Source organism: Ornithorhynchus anatinus, chromosome X3 (assembly GCF_004115215.2).
Source record: "Ornithorhynchus anatinus isolate Pmale09 chromosome X3, mOrnAna1.pri.v4, whole genome shotgun sequence".
NCBI lineage: Eukaryota > Metazoa > Chordata > Mammalia > Monotremata > Ornithorhynchidae > Ornithorhynchus > Ornithorhynchus anatinus.
In genome coordinates, this window is record NC_041751.1 from 1,967,585 (window position 1) to 1,989,369 (window position 21,785).

The 21,785-nt window shown below is 47.4% G+C and overlaps 1 protein-coding gene across 1 annotated transcript in view; it reads left to right on the forward strand.

The window, feature by feature from the left end:
* Positions 1-21,785, forward strand: part of GABBR2 (gamma-aminobutyric acid type B receptor subunit 2) — a 211,613-nt gene that overhangs the window by 130,011 nt on the left and 59,817 nt on the right. Inside the window, 2 exon segments of the mRNA XM_029053600.2 lie at positions 3,109-3,169; positions 19,991-20,071. Coding sequence (XP_028909433.1) covers positions 3,109-3,169; positions 19,991-20,071 — 142 coding nt within the window.

A 21,785-nucleotide genomic window follows, 5' to 3' on the forward strand; every position in this document is an offset into this window, starting at 1 on the left:
TTTAAAGGAGGAGAAGGATGTGGTTTGGTGAAGTTGTGAGTCCAGGTACAGGGAAGGGATAGAAAATGAGTCAGAGGAGAGGAGGTCAGAGTGGAGGGATAGTCAGTTACAAAATGGGGGTTCCAATACGAGGCCCCCCTCCTTATTAGACTCTAAGCCCCGTGGGGGACCTGTTTATCTTCTAGCTACCCCAGCAGTTAGCACAGTGCTTGACACCCGGTAATAATAATGTTGGCATTTGTTAAGCGCTTACTACGTGCCGAGCGCTGTTCTAAGCGCTGGGGTAGATACAGGGTAATCAGGTTGGCCCACTTGAGGCTCGCAGTTGATCCCCATTTTACAGATGAGATAACTGAGGCACAGAGAAGTTAAGTGACTTGCCCACAGTCACACAGCTGACAAGTGATAGAGTCGGGATTCGAACCCATGACCTCTGACTCCCAAGTCTCGGTTCTTTCCACTGAGCCACGCTGCTTCATCCTGTTATTATTATTATTAATAGTAAGAGAAGAAGCAACATGGTCTAGTGGTTAGAACCTGGACCTGGGAGTCAGGAGGACCTGGGTTCTAATCCCGGCTCCGCCACCCGTCTGCTCTGTGACCTGGGGCAAGTCACTCGGCTTCTCTGGGCCTGAGTTCCCTCTTCTGTAAAATGGGGATGAAGACTGTGAGCCCCATGTGGGACAGGGACTGTGTCCACCCCCATTTGCTTCTATTCACCCCAGGGCTCAGTACAGTGCCTGGCACATGGTGTTTAACAAATACCGTTTATTAGTATTTATAATTTTGTAGCAATAATAAGGAGGGAAGCTTGGGAGTAGCAAAGAGCATGAGCCGGAGGGGGTCCCAGGAGAAGTGAATGAAGCACATTCTGTTTCACTCTTTGCATTCCAGTCAGTCGGTCACGGTTCTGATGACCTTGTATCTACCCCAGAGCTTAGAACGGTGCTTGGCACATAGTAAGCGCTTAACAAATACCGTCATCATCATTTGTGGAGCGCTCACCGTGTGCTGAGCACTGTACTAAGCTCTCGGGAGACTACAATACAATAATAAATAGAAACATTCCCTCTAAAATTGGTATAGAATTTGCAGCAGCTAGGAAATGTCACAAATCATTCTCATCAACTCCACTCATATGATTTTGTTTCTTTAAAAACTCCCCAAAATGTACGAGAACCCCAAATCTAACTGGCCACTGTCCCAGCGGCTACCGGTGTATGGCCTAGTGTCCAGATACGCGCATCGCTGTGTGTCTTAAAGACGACTTGAGTGATTCTGAGTGGGACAGTGAGATTCCCACCCGAATCCGTGGGATTGGCCGGAAAGATCGGCGTGGGCCCAGAAATTCCGTTCCACGCTCCGTACCTGGAGAGGTGGCCCTCTGCCGCACTCATCCGTGGAAATGTCCCGTCTGGGGAAGTAGTTCCCGAGTGAGAACTATCTAGACCTGAATTAGAGCTCGAGGGGAGGGGGAAATCACAGATATTTTTGTAGCCACATAAAGCCTAAATGATTTTTCATACGAAGCTGGCAGATGAAAAATAAAATATAAATGAACTCCCATCCTTCCGCTTAAGATCGTCATTTCTGAAGAGTCAACCAAAGAAGAATAGCAGGACGCTGTTTTTCATTTATTTCAAGCCTTCTGTGGATTTCTGTATTCCCTCTCTGGGCCTGAAAATACCCGGAGAAGAATGTTTTTTGAAGGATTTCAACTGGAACCCAGCAATCTCCCGAGAAAGACTATTTCTGGATGATTGCTTAGACTGGTTTCCTGCATGAAGGGATCTGGGTTGGAGAAGGGAGACTCAGGGGAGAGGGCGTTTGCATGGGTATTGCTGCCCACGAGATTATCTCGGGGCTGTGTTTACCAGGAGGGGAAGGAAAGGAAGTGAAGAAGGAGCCTTGGGAACCATTTAAAAGCTTCAATTTTACCAACCCTGGGTTTGTCTTGGGATTTTTAAAAGTGCAGATAAGGTGGATCAAGACTCTTTAAAAATCAGAATCTTAAATGGCCTGTCTGATCTCACCCGGGTCGAGCTGAGTGAGGAAGGTCTGATCCCAGCTCCGCCACGTGTCTGCTGTGTGACCTTGGGCAAATCACTTCTCTGGGCCGCTGTTAACTCATCTGTGAAATGGGGATTAAGACTGTGAGCCCCATGTGAGACATGGATTGTGTTCAAACCGATTAGCTCGTACCTACCCCGGCGCTTAGTACAATGCCTGGCACTTAGTAAGCGTTAACTAATACAACTAAATTTAAAGAAAAAAAAAAAAGAGTTCAGCCAGTTCCAGGTCACTTCCAATAAGAGAGAAACCTATTCCACACCTTCTCAGCGTAAAGGCCATGTTTCTACTTCTACCAACCTCTACCGAGTACTTAATAAGGTAGCCTGAATGCAGTAGGTATCGATATCGTGGAGTGAATGAGGCATCTTGATACTGAATTGTCCAGCCTCTCGTTAATTACATCTATAATCCAGAAATTCCTCTGATCCTTATCATCAGTATTTATATGTTGAGTACTCACTGTGTGCAGAACATTAGACTAAGCTCTTGCGGGGAGGAGACGGTAAAATCAATCGGTCATATTTATCGAGCGCTTTCTGCGTGCAGAGCACTGTACTGAGCACTTGGCAGAGTACCATGGAAGAGATACATTCCCTGCTCACAGCGAGTTTACAATCTAGAGGGGGAGGTAGACATTAATTTAAGTAAAAGAAGGTCTGTAACTTCCCCAGTGGAGCTTAAAATCTAATGGAGAAGCCGGGCAGGAAGAAAATGTATAAACGCATTGAAAGCAAGAGCAGGAACATAGAGACGCTAGATGAAAATAAAGGGGAGCTGAAAATGAATAGATGAATGGGGGTAAAGACATCCCCAGGAAGCAAAGTGTGAGTGATACAAAATCAGACTCTCTCTTGATGTCAGTAAAGTCTATTTTCTTCTACTGGATCCCCTCTCTCACCCAGATATAAATTGTTTCTGCTTTTTCATCAAGCAATTTACGGAACCGTTGGTTTACCTTGTAAGCGATAGTTGGATTGTAAAGTAAATGAATTAATAGTATCCTGTCTGATAAGGAATTGCTATTTACTTTTTTAGGGTCAAGTTGTGTTCAGGAATGGGGAGAGGATGGGCACCATCAAATTTACCCAATTTCAAGGTACGACTTGGATTTTTTTTTCTTCTAGTTCAAGCTATTGCATTCCGGGCTGTTTCAGACTCGTATGAATGAAAGCTCCTTCTGTTCGTGTGCAGCGTTCAGATACGTAGGGTTTTTGGAAGGGGTGAACTAGAGAGAGTTAAAGATAAGATAGAGTGTGAGATTTTTTTTGTGCGGAAAATGAGGATTCTGTATGGTCTGAAAACTTTCCTCGGCTTCCTGCCTTTCCCTCTGCGTGCTAATGCTGAACCAAACCAGTGTCTGAAGGATCAAGTGCCAGGGCTACCAGAAGAAGCTTCCGGGCTTTTGGGAAAGGGTAACATCGAGGTCTAGTGGAAAGAATACGGGCCTGGGAATCGGAGGCCTTGGGTTCTAATCCTGTCTCTGACACTTAGCTGCTTTGGGTGACCTTGAGCGAGTCACTTCGCTTCTCTATGCCACAGTTCCCTCATCTGCAAAACGGAGATTCAACACCAGTTCTCCCTCCCACTTAGACCGTGACCATACTATCTTGTACCTATCCCGGCGCTTAGTATGATGCTTGGCATATAGTAAGCATTTAACAAATACCATTTAGGAGTATTATGGTGTAATAATAACACTGATGAAGCCCGTAGAAGGGCATTAAATACACCTTAGTCATTTTTTTACATCATATAAGTGTTTGAAAATGGGAATGGCTTCCCATTTATAGCAAAAAAAACCCAATCAGAGCCTTACAGAGGGAAAGAGGATGCGTATTCTGGGTCTCTGTCTTGAGCGGAGGAATCCGCAAGACTCGCATGGTCTTATAGCAGTGCCCCATAATGATTATCTCCTTCTGATATGTGAGATTTTCTGTCATCCAAATCAAAGGGGACCACATTTGGATCCGAGGGCAACTTCCACGTCACTAGCGTGCTTGGCTTCTCCAATAGATGTAATCCAGAGGCACCGTCTGCCCTTCTTTCCTTTGAAAGAAGCACTTTGCATTGCAGCGTGCGGCTCTTCAGATAGGTTTAGCCTAAGAAAATCCATTTTAAAAAAAAATCCATTAGCCCATGCGGGATTCCTTTCCATCTGTTTTCAATAGAGAATTCCTCGGATGGAGGAGATGGCCAAATCCGTAGCAGAAATGGAAGTCTGGTTATCCCAGTCAATGGCTGAATAATCCAGGCCTTCTCTGGGGATAGGAGAGACCGAAGAGAAGTCCAGATTGGGAAATGTACAGGACTCTCTGTCCTGCTCAACTGCTATCCAAACCATCCAGAGAAGCAGCGTGGCTTAGTGGATAGAATCCGGGCCTGGGAGTCAGAAGGTCCTGGGTTCTAATGCCGGCTCCGCCAGGTGTCTGCTGGGTGACCTTGGGCGAGTCACTTTGCTTCTCTGGACTTCAGTTACCTCATCTGGAAAATGGGAGTTAAGAGTGTGAGCCCCAGGTGGGCCAGGACTGTGTCCAATTTGATTAACTTGTATCTACCCTAGCACTTAACAGTGCTCAGCACGGTCTAGAGGGGAAGCAGACAGCTGAGTGTTAAAATAGTGTAAAAGTAGAGAAGTAGTAAAGTAGTAAAATAGGACGTGTAAGACGGGAGTGCTGGGAGTGGGGGTAAGTGCGTAGAAGAGCTAAGGGGGTATTGGGGGAGAAGAAGAATTAATAAGGGAAGGCCTCCTGGAGGAGATGCAATTTCTTAGAGATTTTGAAGATGGGGAGAGCTGTGCTCTGGGGGATTTGAAGTAAGGGGAGGAGGAAGGGTTGGGGTAGAGAGGGATTGGAGCAAAGGAAATGCAAATGTTATTCATTTAGCAAATTTACATTCAGTTCTCAGTGGCCTCCATCCTTCCATTCACAGCTTGGGAAACTGGGTGTAGGAGGCAGTGTAAACAACTTTCAGGAAGAATTTAAATGAGGCGGAAATGTGTCGTTTGACTGGGAAGAGGGAATCCTGATGTGAAGACTTATTGTCGGTGGAGAAAAGGCCCCTGACCCGAGGCCCACTAAATAGCTCTGGAATCTAGTAAAGGCCTTGTTTGCCTCATTTTATTCTTGTCGACAAATAAACCCCCGACACACAAATAAGGTGCCCATAATGCCTTTCCCCACCATGGCTTGAGGTTCTCTTTGCCCAGGGAGAAGGCAGGGTCTGTCCCTAGCTTACTCTTTCCTCCCCGGGGGAATTGTAAGTCTTCTCAGCAAATGCACAGAGTCCTGCTCGGATCTGAAGCAAGGACCCGGGCAGCGCTCCACACACGCCTTCTCGGTTGGATCGGAAGATTCCGGCCTTGTTCAGGATTCCCTGGCCGTCCAAGGCGATCAGATTCCCTGAGGGCTTTCGTGGGATAGAGGGGTGGAAAAAAGTGGGGAATAGAGAGTTAGAGGCAGAGAGGAGGGGATAAAGAGACAAAAGGGAAAGGATGGAGACCTAAATGTGTCTGTTCGTTGTTATATTGAACTCTTCCAAATGCTTAGTACGGTGCTCCGCACGGGGTGAGCCCTCGATAAATATGATTGAATTGAAAATTGAATTAAATAATGGTGGAGGGAGATGCTCCTGGAGTTTATAGGGAGGATCTGGTCTGTTCCCACGTACCATCATCATTACCAGTGGTATTTCTTGAACGCTTACCGTGTGCAGAGCACTGTACTAAGCAATGGGGAGAGTACAACACAGTAGAAGCGATAGACACGTTTCCTGCCCATAAAGAGCATACAGTCTAGAGGAGCAGACAACGATTATTGTAAATAAATAATTTATAATATGTAATTTGTAGATTCGTACATAATCTCCTTTCCCTTTCTCCTCACTGCTTCCCATTTTAAGGAAAAGCGTCTACTTTGTGTAGCACCTTCTGCCCCAGTCAGTGATAATACCACTGATAATAACAGCAATAATAATAATAGCATCTGTTAAGTGCTTACTGTGCGCCAAGCACAATTCCAAGCACCGGGGGAGGTACAGACTAATCAGGTCGGATGCCATCCCTGTCCCACATGGGGTTAACGGTCTCAATCCCTACTTTAGAGATGAGGTAACTGAGGCACAGAGAAGTGAAGTGACTTGCCCAGGGTCCCGCAGAAAACAAGTGGTGGAGGCAGAATTAGAACCCAGGTCCTCCTGACTCCCAGGCCTGTGCTCCATCCACCAGGCCGTGCTGCTGCTCTAGTTGGCCACTTTGCATCAGAAAGACAAGGATGAAGGGAATTTAAGAGTGGGAATCAGGATACAATACGACAGGCAGAACTCCGCTGGATTCCCGGTCCTCTTCCCCACGAGGGTAGAATGTTTTGGGGAATCCCTCCCAATCCAGTCTCCTCAATCTTGGTTCCTATCCTGCATCCTCCTCCCCTCCAGGGCACTGGATGTCGGAGCAGATGGAAGCGTGACTTTAGGTGTTGGGCGGTGGCTTGAGACATCCATCACCCTGCATTATGTCATAATTAACTGAAATTCGTTACCCCAGGAAGCGATGAGGGCAGATAGCATCGGTTGTTCAAGATGGGTTTCGACAGACTCATGGATAAGAGGCACTAAATCGCTTGTTATTAGGAAGAAAAGCCAGGCTTATTATTAGAAAGAAAGATACGCATGTTTGAAGATTTGAAAGTTCTAAGTTGGTTCTTGAATTAAATCCATGAGAATGAGCACTTGATTAAATGCAATCAATGGCAATAGGTCATTCAGAACCATCGAAACTAGTCTTTCTGATGAAAGACTAAAAAGACAGATTCTGGGCTCGCTTGCTTCCGGACAGATCTTCCTTCTTCGGAGTCATGGCTTTCAGTGTTGAATTCAGTCAAGGAGACACCTATTAATCTGTTTTCTTTCTAATCCGCCCCTAAATGACCGACAACCCCTCCCTTAGGGTGCCTCAAAAAGAAGCAGTGACCCAACCCAGACAAAGCAAAATCCAAATTTCCTAGAAAGTTTGGGGTAGGCTCATTCTCAATGCAGGGGTGCCAGCATTCGGGGAGCTGATTCCCACGGTGGGATTTCAATTCATGAATTTGTCGTGATGCCGAAACGTGGAAATAAGTTATCGAACCGTTCGGGATCCATTATCTAAACAGCACTGATCTACTTTTCCTCGACGAGCGGGCCAAACGTGAGGTTACGATCCCCGACCGGTTTCCGCCTCCAATGAAGAGACGCTGCTCTCTCACCGTGCTATACCCAGAGTAGGGGACGGTTAGTCGATACCGTCAAGATTTATTGGATGAAAATTGTTCCGGGATTAAAACGCTTCTGGCTGCAAACCGGACAGTGTGATTTTATAACCTTGCAGTTGCTCAGGATCCTGGCGATGGAAGCTTTTAGACGCCCGTGTCGTCGGTTTAAGGATCACGCGTGGCCCTCGGCGGGATTACAAAGCCGAAGAGATCCAAGGCCACGCAGACCACCACTGAACCCAGGACTTCTTTATTCATTCAGTAGTGTTTATTGAGTGATTACTGGGTGCAAGGCACTGTACTAAGCGCTTGGGAGAGTACAATATAACAATGAGCAGACACATTAGAGGATGAGCTTTGCTTCAGTATAAGAGCTATATGTCTCCTCGCACACACTGTGGAGCCTCACCCTCGGCACTCCCAGCCTGTCTTTTTTTTATGGTTACTCGGTAAACCCTTCCTAAGTGCCAGGCACTGTACTAAGCGCTGGGGTAGATGCAAGCTCACCGGTTTGGACACAGTCCATGTCCCACGTGGTGCTTACAGTCTTCATCCCCATTTTACAGAAGAGGTAACTGAAGCACAGAGAAGTGAAGTGATTTGCCCCAGGTCACACGGCAGACCGAAGTGGCGGAGTTGGGATTAGAACCCAGTGCCTCCTGACTCTCAGGCCCGTGCTCTATCCTCTAGGCCACACTCTTCCTTCCCAAGAACGGTCCTAAAACTTGAGAGGGAGAGAGATATCTCTCCAGCATCCGTCTCATCTGGCCCAACTGTCTCTGCAGTAGCAGCCAGAGCTTGGCAAAGTGATGGTGATGGTATTTGTTAAGCACTTACTATGTGCCAAGCACTGTTCTAAGCCCCAGGATAAATGTGAGCTAATCGGGTTGGACACCGTCCCTGTCCCAGTTGGGGCTCAGGGTCTTAATCCCCATTATACAGATGAGGTGACTGAGGCCCAGAGAAGTGAAATGACTGGCTCAAGGTCCCATAGCAGACAAGTGGAGGAACTGGGATTAGAACCCAGGTCCTTCTGACTTCCAGGCTCGGGCTGCATCCGCTAGGCCACGCTGCTTCCCTAATCCAGATGCAGAACTCGAAAATGAGCCCAGCTGGGGATTCACGGCCGGAAACCTGGTCCTGAAGTCTGGGATCCTCGAACGGGTCCCTCCCGCCCTTCCTCCCCCTCTCTCCTCACCCTCCTGGACCTCTGGACTTCCCATCTTTCTCTGCCTGAACCCGACTTCCGATCAATCCAACAGTGGTATTTATTGAGCGCTTACTGTGCTAAGCGCTTAGGAGAGTACATGAGAAGTAGCACGACAGAGGTAGAGCCCGAACCTGGGAGTCAGAAGGTCATGGGTTCTGTTCCCGGCTCTGCCACTTGTCTGGTGGGGGACCTTGGGCAAGTCGCTTTGCTTCTCTGTGCCTCAGTTACCGCCTCTGTAAAATGGGGATTGAAACTGTGAGCTCCTTGTGGGACAGGGACCGAGTCTAACCTGATTTGCTTGTATCCACCTCGGTGCTTAGTACAGTGCCTGGCACATAGCGCTTAACAAATACCATAATGATAATACCATAATATCATAATAATAATAATACCATAATTATTGTTATGACAATAGAATGTGAGAGCAGAGGGGGAAGGGCACCAAGAGGATAATCAGACAGTCAGAACTGGGGGAGTTAGACTGGACCAGAGAAGCTCCTATTCTGGTTCCTTCCAAAATAAGGTTATTTTGTCCCTTTCCCATCTCCCCATACGCCATTTGGTGGCTGAGGTAACGAGCTGTTTGGCATATTTTAAGTGAGTGCTCATTAAGCTCTAAATGGAGTATTTCTGGAGTAACTTTATGGAGGCGAAAATATCTGGGCAGCAGGGAGAAGAGAAAATGTGAAGGGAATGTACAATACAAATGGATTTTCTCAACTATGGAACATCTGTGAGGTTGCTGACAGTTTCTAAACTATTTCAGTATTATCAGTGAGGAGCTCTGAGCAAACTCTTTGCTTCGGCAATCGGAGCTTTCAGAAAGATGGATAGTTTCCCTTGTTAAAGTTTCCCCTAAATGGCATCGTTCCAAGGTTGATTTTTTTGAACGGTATACAATATTCACTGAATTTCAAACCTAAAAGCCCTCAAGTCGGGGATGGAGTCATCTTTTCTTAAGACAAAATTGACATTCCGCTCGTCGGGAATTTCGACGGCAGAGGGGACGTGGTCGCCCTTCATATTTGAAGAAGGCGTCCGCTGACGGGTGAAGTTTACGCACAAGAGTGTGTGTCGCTAAAAGGGCTTGTGTGGGATCCGCTGCCTCGGCCGCTTTGCGTGCACACGGAACGGGCCGCCCCTTGTTGTGTTGTTTTGTTTGATGTTTGCGACGCTTGACACTACTTTCGCTCCGGAGATCAAGACGGCAGTGAAATTCATAGGTGTAGCATCGGTCGGTCAGTCGTACTTATTGAGCACTTACTGTGTGCAGAGCAATATGCAAAGAGCTTAAGAGACTGTAAGGTAACAGGCGGCACGTTCCGTGACCGCAGAGAGCTTACAGTCTGGGCGGAGGAGATGGACGTTAAAATAAATGACGGATACGTACGTAAGTGCTGTGGGGCTGAGGGTGGGATGAATAGAGGGTCCAAACCCAAGTGAAAAGGCAGTGCAAAAGGGAGAGGGAGTAGGGAGATGAGGACTTAATCGGGAAAGATCTGTAGGAGGGGCTGTGATTTTAATAAGGCTTTTAAAGAGGGGCGAGCGACGGTCCGTCAGATATGAAGGCAGGAGGGGAATTCCGGGCCCGTGGCAGGACGCGGGAGAGAGGTCAGCGGCGAGATAGATGAGCTCGAGGTACGATGAGGGGATTGGCACAGATTCTACAGACTATTTCCCAGAAAATGAGTGTGCTGAAGAGTTGTACTGGGGACAGGGGAGGCAGGAGAGGTGAACTACTTTACCCTGCACGTCCAGAGTTTGCTGTAGTCTCCTCAGGGCCGGCGGCTGTCAGAGCCAGGGAGGAGCCCCAAGAGCGTGGCTGTGAGAATTAGACTGTGAGCCCGTTATTGGGCAGGGATTGTCTCTATCTGTTGCCGAATTGTACATTCCAAGCGCTTAGTACAGTGCTCTGCACAGAGTAAGCGCTCAATAAGTACTATTGAATGAATGAATGGCTGTCTCCCTCACTCTCCTCCTACCCTCACCCAGTCCCGTCCCCATCCCGCCATCTTCCTCTCCCACAAGAAACAGCGAGGCCAAGGGGATAGAGACCTGGGAGTTGGGAGGACCTGAGTTCAAATCCTGGTTCCGCCGCTTGTTGGCTGTGTGACCTTAAGCAGGACTTTTCACTTTTCAGTGCCCCAGGGACCTCATCCGTAAAAGGGGGATCAAGACTGGGAGCTCCATGTGAGACATGGACTTTGTCCAACCTGATTAACTCATATCTGCCGCAGCACTTAGTATGGTGTCTGGCACAAAGGAAGCATTTAGCAAATACCATATATATGTATATGTGTGTGTGTATATATATATATTTAATTCAGAGAGCTTTGTTTGAAGTAGAGAAAAATTGTTCACTCCTTAGCAAGAACTCGGGGAATAAGCCCAGTACAAATAGTCACATGATCAAATAACAATGTAAAATACGTATTAATAATGGAGGCTCTTTATGAGACATTTTTGTGTTCACATTAATCAGTATTTAATTTTCAAAGTATTATCTTCCACCTCTTAGGCGAGGACACCTTCTGCTAAAAAAACTAGCGATCTCTCATTATTTAATGCTAAATGGAGAAGAAAGAGCTATTGAAATGGGCTTTCATTCTCTGTTCAAGAACTGTGGTATTTGTTAAGTGATTACTATATGCCGAGCACCGGTAAAGTGCTGGGGCAGATACAAGATGATCAGGTCCTACAGGGGGCTCGCGGTGTAAGTAGGAGGGAGAACTGAGTTTGTGCCATTGAAGGAACTGAGGCATAGAGAAGTGAAGTGACTTGCCCGAGGTCACACGTAAATCTTTAATTTATCTATCGATCTGTAATGTATTATTATCCATCTTTTATTTAGTATTAATGTCTGTCTCCCCCTCTAGACTGTAGGCTCACTGTGGGCGGGGAATGTGTCTGTTTATTGTTCTATTGGACTCTCCCAAGCGCGTAGTACAGTGCTTTGCACACAGTAAGCGTTGGATAAATACAGTTGATTGAATGAATGAGCACAGCAGGCAGCTGGCAGAGACAAGGATTAGAACCCAGGTCCTCTGCCTCCCGGGCCTGTGTTCTTTCCGCTAGGCCACGTTGCTTCCCCGGAAGACAAGAGTTTGACAGAAGTTGACAGGGAGGGGAAGAGAGCGAGTGAGACACTGGAGCCAGAGAGTTGGACTCCACGGAACAGTGAGTTTGGGTAAATATGAGTAAGAGCGTCACGTGATTGCAGATAGGCTGGGATTTGCGACTCTTGGAGTTGGCGTGAGTCTGGCAGCTGTGGAATACTCTCAGCTATTGATTATTCTAACCCACACTGAATAATTCATGAGATTCCACTCCACCGTGAAAATAAATAAATAACGACTTCCTCCGCATCGCAGTGAGAACTAAGCCTTTCCGCTCCCAGTAGCCCTTCAGGAAGCCAACATAAAAAATGCTGCCATAGAAAGCGATTTGAATTTGAATTTGCTAATGTGCCATTTGGAAAACAGTTTTGACAAGGTACCTTGAAAGCAGGCAGGACTGTAGGGAGGCAGTAACCAAAGGGCATGAGCTCCAGCGGCGAGAAGGAAATTTTGTAGTCATTTATCCTTTCTAGCTCTCTCCGCCAAAAGTCAAATGAACCGAGAGCCAAAGCCTCCAAATTATGGAGATTAAAAAATTATTGCCCAAGATATTCAGCCTTTCAGTGAGAGAATGTGAGCACACCTGAATTCCCGAATCCGAACAATTGAAATCCAGGGCAGAGACTTTTTTAATCGCTGTGTGTGCTGTGAATGAAAGGGTTTCGTGTATTATTACTCCCTGGCCTCCTGATGACCCCGTCTGTCCCCCCCAAAGACAAGGTGGGTTCAATCCAATCAATCGATGGTATTTATTGAGCGATTACCGTGGGCAGGGCACAGTGCCAGGTGGTTGGGAGAGTACAGTAGAACAGTTCGATAGGCGTGTTTCCAGCCCACGGTGAGCTTACCGTTTAGATGGGAAGACAGATTTGAACATAAATAAATAGAACACGGATTACTGGGGGGGAGGTATTTAAGTGCTTACTATGTGCCAGGCACTCTTCTAAGCATGGGGGTAGATACAAAGTAATCAGGCTGGACATAGTCCGTCTTTCACGTGGGGCTCACAGACCTCCATTTTACAGATGAGGGAACTGAGGCACAGAGGAGATTAAGCAAATAGCCCAAGGTCGCGCAGCAGACAAGTGGCGGAGCCAGATCAGAACCCAGTTCCTTCCGACTCTCACGCCCGCGCTCTATCCACTAAGCCACACCGCTTCTCTGTAAATAAGTCGCGTGGGGCTGAGGGTGTGGTGGATATCCAGGGCTTAAAGGGTGTAGGGGATGCAGAAGGCTAGAGAGAGTAGGAGAAATTAAGGCTTAATCGGGGTAATTGTCTTGGAAGAGCTGTGACTGCAGGGATTTCTGCTCAGTATCTTCCCCATCATGGCAGCCTCAGCTTGGAAAGGGAAGGATGTGGTCAAGCTGATTTGTGAGAACCCCTCGAAATTAGTAAAGAACCACCATCTTTTATATTCCTCTCTTCCACACATCTCTCATTCCTGGTAATGATGATCTGAGATCTGTGGTTTATAAATTAATTCAGCCCATGCCACAAAGCTGGGTCTGCCTTGTGGAACTCTTGCGCTCTATCGTGTGATTTGAATCGGAAAAGAAAATAAAGAATATACGCTGGATTGGTTAGGGAGGGTTCTCTCACCGTTACTTCTGGTGAGGGCAATCTCTCCAGGGTGCAGAGGAGGAATACTCGATCGTAGGAGAATTCGCGGTGAACGAGGACGACGATCTAGAGTGATGATAATAATAATAATTATGGTATTTGTTAAGCGCTTACTATGTGCAAAGCACTGTTATAGGCGCTGGGGTTGACACAAGGCAATCAGGTTGTCCCACGTGGGGCTCACAGTCTTAATCCCCATTTTACAGATGAGGGAACTGAGGCACCGAGAAGTGAAGTGACTTGCCCAAAGTCACACGGCTGACAAGTGGCGGATCCGGGATTAGAACCCATGACCTCTGACTTCCAAACCCGCCCTCTTTCCACTAAGCCACGCTGCTTCTCAGACTTCCTACCAGTGAGGGCAGGGGTGGGAATTCTAAGAGTCGAAAGGGAAGGAGGAAAGATGGAGGAGGAAGATGAATCATTCGTTCCACCCTATTTATCGAGCACCTGTTGTAGGCAGAGCACTGTCCCGAGCCCTTGGGAGAGTACAAGGTAGCAGAGTTGATTCATTCATTCAATAGTATTTGTTGAGCGCTTACTATGTGCAGAACACTGTACTAAGTGCTTGGAATGTACAATTCGGCAACAGATAGAGACACTCCCTGCCCAGTGATGGGCTTTCGGTCTAATCGGGGGAGACAGACGGACAAAAACCAGACAACATTATCACGGTAGACCCGTTCCCTGCCCACAGTGAGCTTGCGGTGATCGGATGATCTAAAATGTGAGGGAGAGAGGGAAGCTACAACAGTTCCCGAAGTTATCGTTGGTCTCCCCTGCCACCGTTCCCTGCTTCTAGCCGCCATCCCCGCCACCTGGACAGAAGTGAGAGATTTGGAGAAGCGGTTCCTCTTTCCTTCTCTTCTGCCACCACAGATGCCGTCGTCACCACCCTCAGCCGAACTGGTCCATCCTGGGACTGGGCACCGGACCTTCCAGTTCGGCCCAAGACCCACCATTCCATCCCCTCAGTGGACGCTCCCCCTCCTGTCTCTCCGCCTCTCCAGTCCGTACTTCACTCTGCTGCCCAGATGATTTTTCTGCGGAAACGCTCAGTCCCTATTTCTCCAGAGGTTGCCCATCCACCTCCGCATCAAACAAAAACTCCTCGCCATCGGCTTTAAAGCATTCGATCCCCTCGCCCTCTCCTACTCCACCCCAGCCCGCACACTTCGCCCCTCTAACGCCGACCTTTTCGCGTGCCTCGATCTCGTCTATCTCAGCGCTGACCCCTCGCCCACGTCCCGCCTCCGGCCTGGAACGCCCTCCCTCCTCAAATCCGCCAGACAGTTACTCTCCCCTGCTTCAAAGAACCAGCATCGCACGGTGCGTACGGCACGGGCCTGCCCGTCAGAAGGTCATGGGTTCTAATGTTGGCTCTGCCGCTTGTCTGCTCCGTGGCTTTAGGCGAGTCACTTCACCTCTCTGTGCCTCAGTGACCTCATCTGTAAAATGGGGATTGAGACTGTGAGCCCCACGTGGGACGGGGACTGGGTCCAACCCGATTCGCTTGTATCGACCCCGGCGCTTAGAACGGTGCCTGGTACAGAGTAAGCGCTTAACAAATAACCTTATTATTATTCAAAGCCTTATTATGGGCACATCTCCTCCATGAGGCCTTCCCCGACTAAACCCCCTTTCCTCTTCTCCCACTCCCTTCTGCGTCACCCTGACTTGCTCCCTTTATTCATAATAATAATTATGTTGGTATTTGTTAAGCGCTTACTATGTGCAGAGCACTGTTCTAAGCGCTGGGGGAGATACCAGGTAATCAGGTCGTCCCATATGAGGCTCACAGTTAATCCCCATTTTACAGATGAGGTCGCTGAGGCCCAGAGAAGTGAAGTGACTTGCCCACAGTCACACAGCTGACAAGTGGCAGAGCCGAGATTCGAACTCATGACCTCTGACTCCCAAGCCCGGGCTCTTTCCACTGAGCCGCGCTGCATCCCCCCCCTCAGCCCCACATCACTTCTGTACAGATCTGTAATCTATATTAACGTCTGTCTCTCCCCCTCTAGACCGTAAGCTCATTGTGGGCAGGGATTGTGTCAGTTTATTGTTGTGTTGTTCTCTCCCAAGAACGTAGCACAGTGCTCTGCACACAGTAGGTGCTCAATAAATACCACTGAACGAATGAACGAGAGGCTGTAGTGGAAACCGTGGCCGGAGGCAGCCGTTTTCTCCCCCGTGCTTTCTCCACAATGCCGTGCCGTGCCCTACTTGGGACTGAAGGTTGGAAAGTCAAATTTGAGTGGGGGAAGATTCCTTCCAGGGGCTTTTTTAAAGACTAGATGTCTTTTCTCACACTTTCATCCAAGGAGTATTTAAGGAACCGGTGGGTGTTTATGCAGAATTACTGGAGCTCGTTTCAAGACCTCTTGGAAGAGGGGAGAAGTTTCTGAAGATTGGAAAAGGGCAAACCCTGGGCCCGTCTTTAAAAAGGAAGGCAAAGAAGCCCTCTGGTAATTACAGATCGGTAGGCTTGACATCGACACCAGGCAGCAGGAGGAAGGATCAAACAATCCATTTAGACGAGCAGAAGAAGCCGCCAACGTGGGCTCGGGAAGAGCGAATGGTGTCAGACGCGTTTCATCCCCGTCAGAGACGGCGTGACAGACCACAGAGGCGAGGGAGAGGCGAGAAACGTAGTTTATCGCTCCATTTTAGCAAGACTGGGGGCTTTCTTCCTCTGGACGGCACCATTCACCAGAAGGGCAAGTTTGATCCTGACCCCCTCAGCTGCCAGACGCAGAGATCACAACCCGAGGGCGGTCACCCGGTCTTCCGGACCCTCGCCCCCATCAGAATTCCCTTTTGATCATTTCTGCAAAAGCAGAAGGGAAGAAGTCACGACCTGTTCAGGGACGTCTGTCATTGGCTTTCCTTTCCTCTCTTCTGGGGGGAGGGTTGACATTTTCCTCGATCCCTCTCTTCCGTCCACGGCGATTGAAGAATATTTTCGGCCTCCGTTTGTTCCCTGAAAGAATACATAAAGCACCCATGGTGATTGCAGCGTGGAGCGTCCCAGCTTCAATATTAATCACAAAATCCTTCAGATCGTCTTCTTCTCTTGGTTCCCCGTCAGAATTTCCACCGATGCCTAAGTAAATCCTGGAGTCCCCCCCGCCATTTGGTTTCCATTACAATCCATTAGGCTTTTCATTCACATGAATATTTCAACCCTCCCCGGCATATATCTGTGGGGTCTTTGACTTTCTCCAAAATAGAATCTTAGAGTAAAACGAACGAGTCTTCATCAACATGACACGTTTGCTGTTCTTTCGTACGTGTCGTGTTTAGTATGTGCTTGACATGAAGAGACTGGTAGCAGGGAAAAAAGCCAAAGAAACGAAATTTAAATAAAGGTAGTGTCTAGAGAAAGGTGTTTTTTCTCCTGGGGCCTTTCATCTTCAGGAGAATCTAATAAGAATGGCGGCGATTCTTTGCGAAGATTAAATCATCTTGGATATTTCGTAAGGAAGGAAAAGTTTCCCTAGATGAGGGAGTCTGATCACTTCTCCAGATATCATATTCTCACCAATCGGAGATTAAATTAGCTTTATATAATTGGTTACTCTTTCTAAATTGGACGAGCTTGGCGTTACTGGCTGGGTAAAAGCTGCAGAAATGCTTCTTTTTAAAAACCCATCGTCACGAGCTTGTTAAAGTACCCTATTTAGAAATAGAGCATAGCGCTTTTATTTGGCTGGTTTGCGATCTCACTGTCTGTTTGGGGTTCCCTGTTATTCTTTGTCCTAAAACGGCAGGTTCTCTCCGATTGGTATTTATTCAAGATGACCCCCACCTCATACCCTCCCCTCTCCCCCACTCCCCTTCCCCCTCACCATTTTATTATTGCGGAAAAAACGTTCGCTTGGGGAAATCAGCTAGACAGTAAACTTGTTCTAGCAGACTTGCTAACTGGAAGGAGTGATTTGAGGCTACAGAAGTGGATGGGAATCGGGGGGGTGATTATGGTCGGATGAGCATCGTCATCAGTGGTGTATATTGAGCACTTACGTGCAGAGCACTGTACTAAGCATTTGGGAGAGATCGCATTCACTATGTAAGGAAAGGGAGGAAAGAAGACAGCACGGTTAAAAAAAAAAAAAATTCACTTTAAGAAAGCAATCGTTAACAGGCTTAAGGCCTAAGGCGGAAAGACCGAATAAAAAGAAAGTCCGAGAGGCAAAGTCATCCAACTGAAACTGTCCTTTAAATAGACAGGTCTGCAGAGTCCTCTAAATCCTTGTTTTGTTTTTGTTTGTTTTTTAATGGTGTTTTTTAAGCACTTATTATATGCCAGGCACTGTGCTCAGCGTGGCTCGGAGGAAAAGAGCACGAGCTTTGGAGTCAGAGGTCATGGGTTCGAACCCCAGCTCTGCCACTTGTCAGCTGTGTGATTTTGGGCAAGTCACTTCACTTCTCGGTGCCTCAGTTACCTCATCTGTAAAATGGGGATTAAGACCGTGAGCCCCACGTGGGACAACCTGATTCCCCTGTGTCTACCCCGGCGCTTAGAACAGTGCTTGGCACATAGTAAGTGCTTAACAAATACCGACATTATTATTATTATTGGGGTAGATACTAGCTAATCAGGTTGGGCACAGTCCTCCCCCAAGTCTTAATCCTCATTTTCCAGATGAGGTAACTGAGGCCCAGAGAAGCAAAGTGACTTGCCCAAGGTCACACAGAAAAGACAAGTGGCAGAACCGGGATTAGAACCCAGGTCTTCTGACTCCCAGGTCCGTGCTCCCTCCACTAAGCCAACGCTGCTTCTCAGCTCACTGTGGGCAGGGAATATGTCTATTGAACTGTTCTGTTGAACTGTAATCTCCCAAGCGCTCAGTAGCAAGCAGTAAGCATCCAATAAATGCCATTGATCGATGGATTTATTGATGGGTGGCTCTGCAGAACCAGGATCCAAACATACCCGAGCTTGTCCAGGAAAGAAGGGTTGACGGCATAGTGGGTAGCTTAACCTTGCACTCCGCAGAATCCTGGCGGAAAAAATGCGAAAGCCATAAATTGTGGGAATCAGATCGAAGGATCTGATCAGCGGTATTTGAGTGGTTTACTGTGTGCAGGGCACTGTACTAGGCGCTAGATCACTAACAAAGAGATGAAAAATTGCAAAATCGAGTGTGGACAAGATCCGAAAAGGTAAACCAGGAAGTAGATACCAACTTGCAAGTTCTGTGACCAAGACTGTCTTCAGTTGTCATAGAGGAGAAACGAGGAGAAGGCGAAAGACTTTCTTTTTTCCAAAATGAGAATTCTTTGAAAAGTCAGACTGATAGAAAATTGTCCACGGTCACTCGCACATACAAACTCACACACACCTACACACAGGTCCCGGAGACCGGCAGAGAACAGCAGTTAAGGGCAGAGGAGAATGCTGGAGAAAAACTCTAGGGATAAAAAAAAAAAAAACCCCACAAAGAGCAGAGAGGAAAAGCCAGAAATACCATTGTTTTTTCTGGGTAAGATTGGCAAAGCCAATCAGTCCATCGATCAGTGGTATTTATTGAGCGATTACCAGGTGCAGAGCATTGTACAAAGCACTTGGGAGAGTGCAATATAACGGCGGCGATAGACAAGTTCCCTGCCCAAAGGAGTTTACAGTCTAGAAGGAGAGTTCTCTTAAAGGATTCAGAATTCTACTCGGGGAATACTGATCCATATGGAAGACTGGCCAACCTTTAGGATTTTCAAAAGATGTGCTGATGTGTGTGTGTGTGAGAGAGAGAGAGTGTGAGTGTTGCGCGCGCGAGCTGGGGTACGGTGGGAGAGGAAAGAGGATAAATAGAAAGGAGAGAGATGATTGAGAATCTTATAGCCAAGAGGGCAGAAGTTTCTGCATGACGCAGAGAGGAGTGGACGATTGGGTGTCAGTTTCTTGAAGCATTCCATGTTAAGGAAGAACTCACACCCCATTTCTTCAACATCACGTTGCTTTTTTCAGTACGGCCCAGGGGTGTGTTGTGGGAAGAAGGGAGGAAGAGGTGTGCAGAATCATACTTGAAAAATTGAAGAAACACCTATCTGTGTTGGGTGGTTTGGTCATTCAAGTCTGACTGGCGACGGGGGGGTCGGAATGGCCGATTCTACCTTTTAATCCAACCATAGAATTCAAGGCATTTTTCCTCCTTGGTTTTATGGCCGCTATTGACGCTTTCTTCCACATTTCTTGTCGCAGTAACGTACGCCAATCATTTTAGGTTTGGAATCAACTGAAATATTATCTTTGTAAATTAGGAAGCTGGTGGACAGATGGGCGAAATAACAGATTCACATTCTAAACCAACAGGGGAAACTGGAATAAAAAGCAGGTTTCTAAAATTTGAGTCTGGAGTTCTGGCCTTTAGAAAGGCTCCTAAACAATGAAAGCAGCGTGGCCTACTGGGTAGAGCCCAGGCCTAGGAGTCTGAAGGACCTGGGTTCTAATCCTGGCTCCACTTGTCTGCTGTGGGATCTTGGGCAAGTCACTTCACTTCTCTATGCCTCAGGCACCTCATCTGGAAAACGGGGATTAAGACTGTGAGCCCCATGTGGGACATGGACTGTGTCCAACCTGATTCCTTTATATCTACCCCAGCAGCGCTTGGCACGTAGTAAGCACTTAAATATAAAATAATAATAATAGTGGTAATAATCATCATCACAATGAAAAAGTATGAACGGCATGTGTGCTCACTGTCCTTCGTTTCGGTCTCCACAGACAGAAGGGAAGTAAAAGTGGGAGAATACAATGCGGTCGCCGACACGTTGGAGATAATCAACGACACCATCAAGTTTCAAGGTAGGAAAAACGGTGGAGGCAATTCCTTGAGAGATAAGTAAGGAGTCTGTGTCTGAGGGTCTTTCTGCCTCTCTGACAGGAAATCGTATTTGACCCACATGCCGAAAGAGGATCAAGGGGAGTGAGATGGTTTTTCTTTCTGTCCTGCATAAAGCAGCTCGTGAGAGACACAAAAGGAGTGTGTCTGGATGAGGAAAGAGGCAGGCTTCAGAAGCGACCCCTGGATGGCATGGAAGCAAAAAGCCTATTGGTTTATGTTCATTAGATGCCCATTCACCGTATTTTTCAAATAGAATGCTTAGTATTCAGTTCTCTCTTAAAGCCTGTTTTCACCAACTGTTTGGATAGAATGGGCCTGGAAAGTCAGGGAATGTTCTTCCCGCAACGCATTCCTGGCCGTACCGAACAGCGCAACACGACGTAGAAGAAATGGTTTGGGCTTTTTCCTTCACACGGGATTCTTCGAGAATCTGACACCCAGCATTGCTGGAGAGTTGGCTATGTTCAGAAAATGTCCCATGTTTTCAGGAATGTATTTCAAGAAAAAGTGTATGAAGCTCCAGTTTAAGATATTCTATAGACAGCCACCGTTAAGCGTGCACATTGAGAAGCCGAGTGGCTTGGCGGAAAGAGTCCGGGCTTGGGAGTCAGAGGTCGTGGGTTTTAATCCCGGCTGCGCCACTTATCAGCTGTGTGACTTTGGGCAAGTCACTTCTCTTCTCTGTGCCTCAGTTCCCTCCTCTGAAAATGGGGATTATGGACTGTGAGCTCCACGTGGGACAACCTGATTACCTTGTATCTACCCCAGCGCTTAGAACAGTGCTTGGCACATAGTAAGTGCTTAAGAGATGCCATCATTATTATTAGTTACCTCATCTGTAAAATGGGATTAGGACCCTGAGCCCTATGTGGGGCGGGAACTGTGTCCAACCTCATTACCTTCTCTTTACTCCAGTGCTTAGTAGGGTGCCTGTCACGTAATAAGTGCTTAATAAGTACCACAGTTATTATTATTATTAGATAATGGGTGGACACGTTCCCTGCCCATAACAAGCTTACAGTCTAGTGGGGGAGACAGACATTCGTGAGTAAATAAGAAATGTATAATATATATTTTAAAGATAGGTGCATAAGTGCTGTGGGGTTGAGGCAAATATCAAGCGCCCGCAGGTCACTCATTCAGACCTATTTATTGAGCGCCTACCGTATACGGAGCAATAACAATAAACAGACACATCCCCTGTCCACGACAAGCACATCTGCTGCCAGGTAAGAGTCCCAAAAACGTGTCCGGGGAAAAGAATTTCCTTTCCGGCAGCCCCTGGCAAAGAAAGCCGGGTTGGGCTTTCCATCGTTTCCTAGATTCCGTCACTCTTTATCGGCCACCACTCCGCGAGACTCCCCCCGCGCAAAAACCACGGCCCCGGAGCTCGGGATAAGTCCGTTGCTTGAAGTTTCCGTCCATTCACCTTCCAGAGAGGGAGTGTCCGGCACGCTGCTGCCGTCGAAGATGGACAGCCCACAGAGCATCTGGAAGCAGTCATAAATTACTATTGGTGGAATTAAAATTTCATTCGGTAAATGCCGAGCCGAAACCTCATTAAATTGATTGTCCTGATCTAATCTCGATGCCTAAGTGCTTTATTGTGAGCAGTAACTAGATTTCCAGAATGAGGTCCTAAGAAGATCTCCTCCTAACATTTTGTCCTCTTTT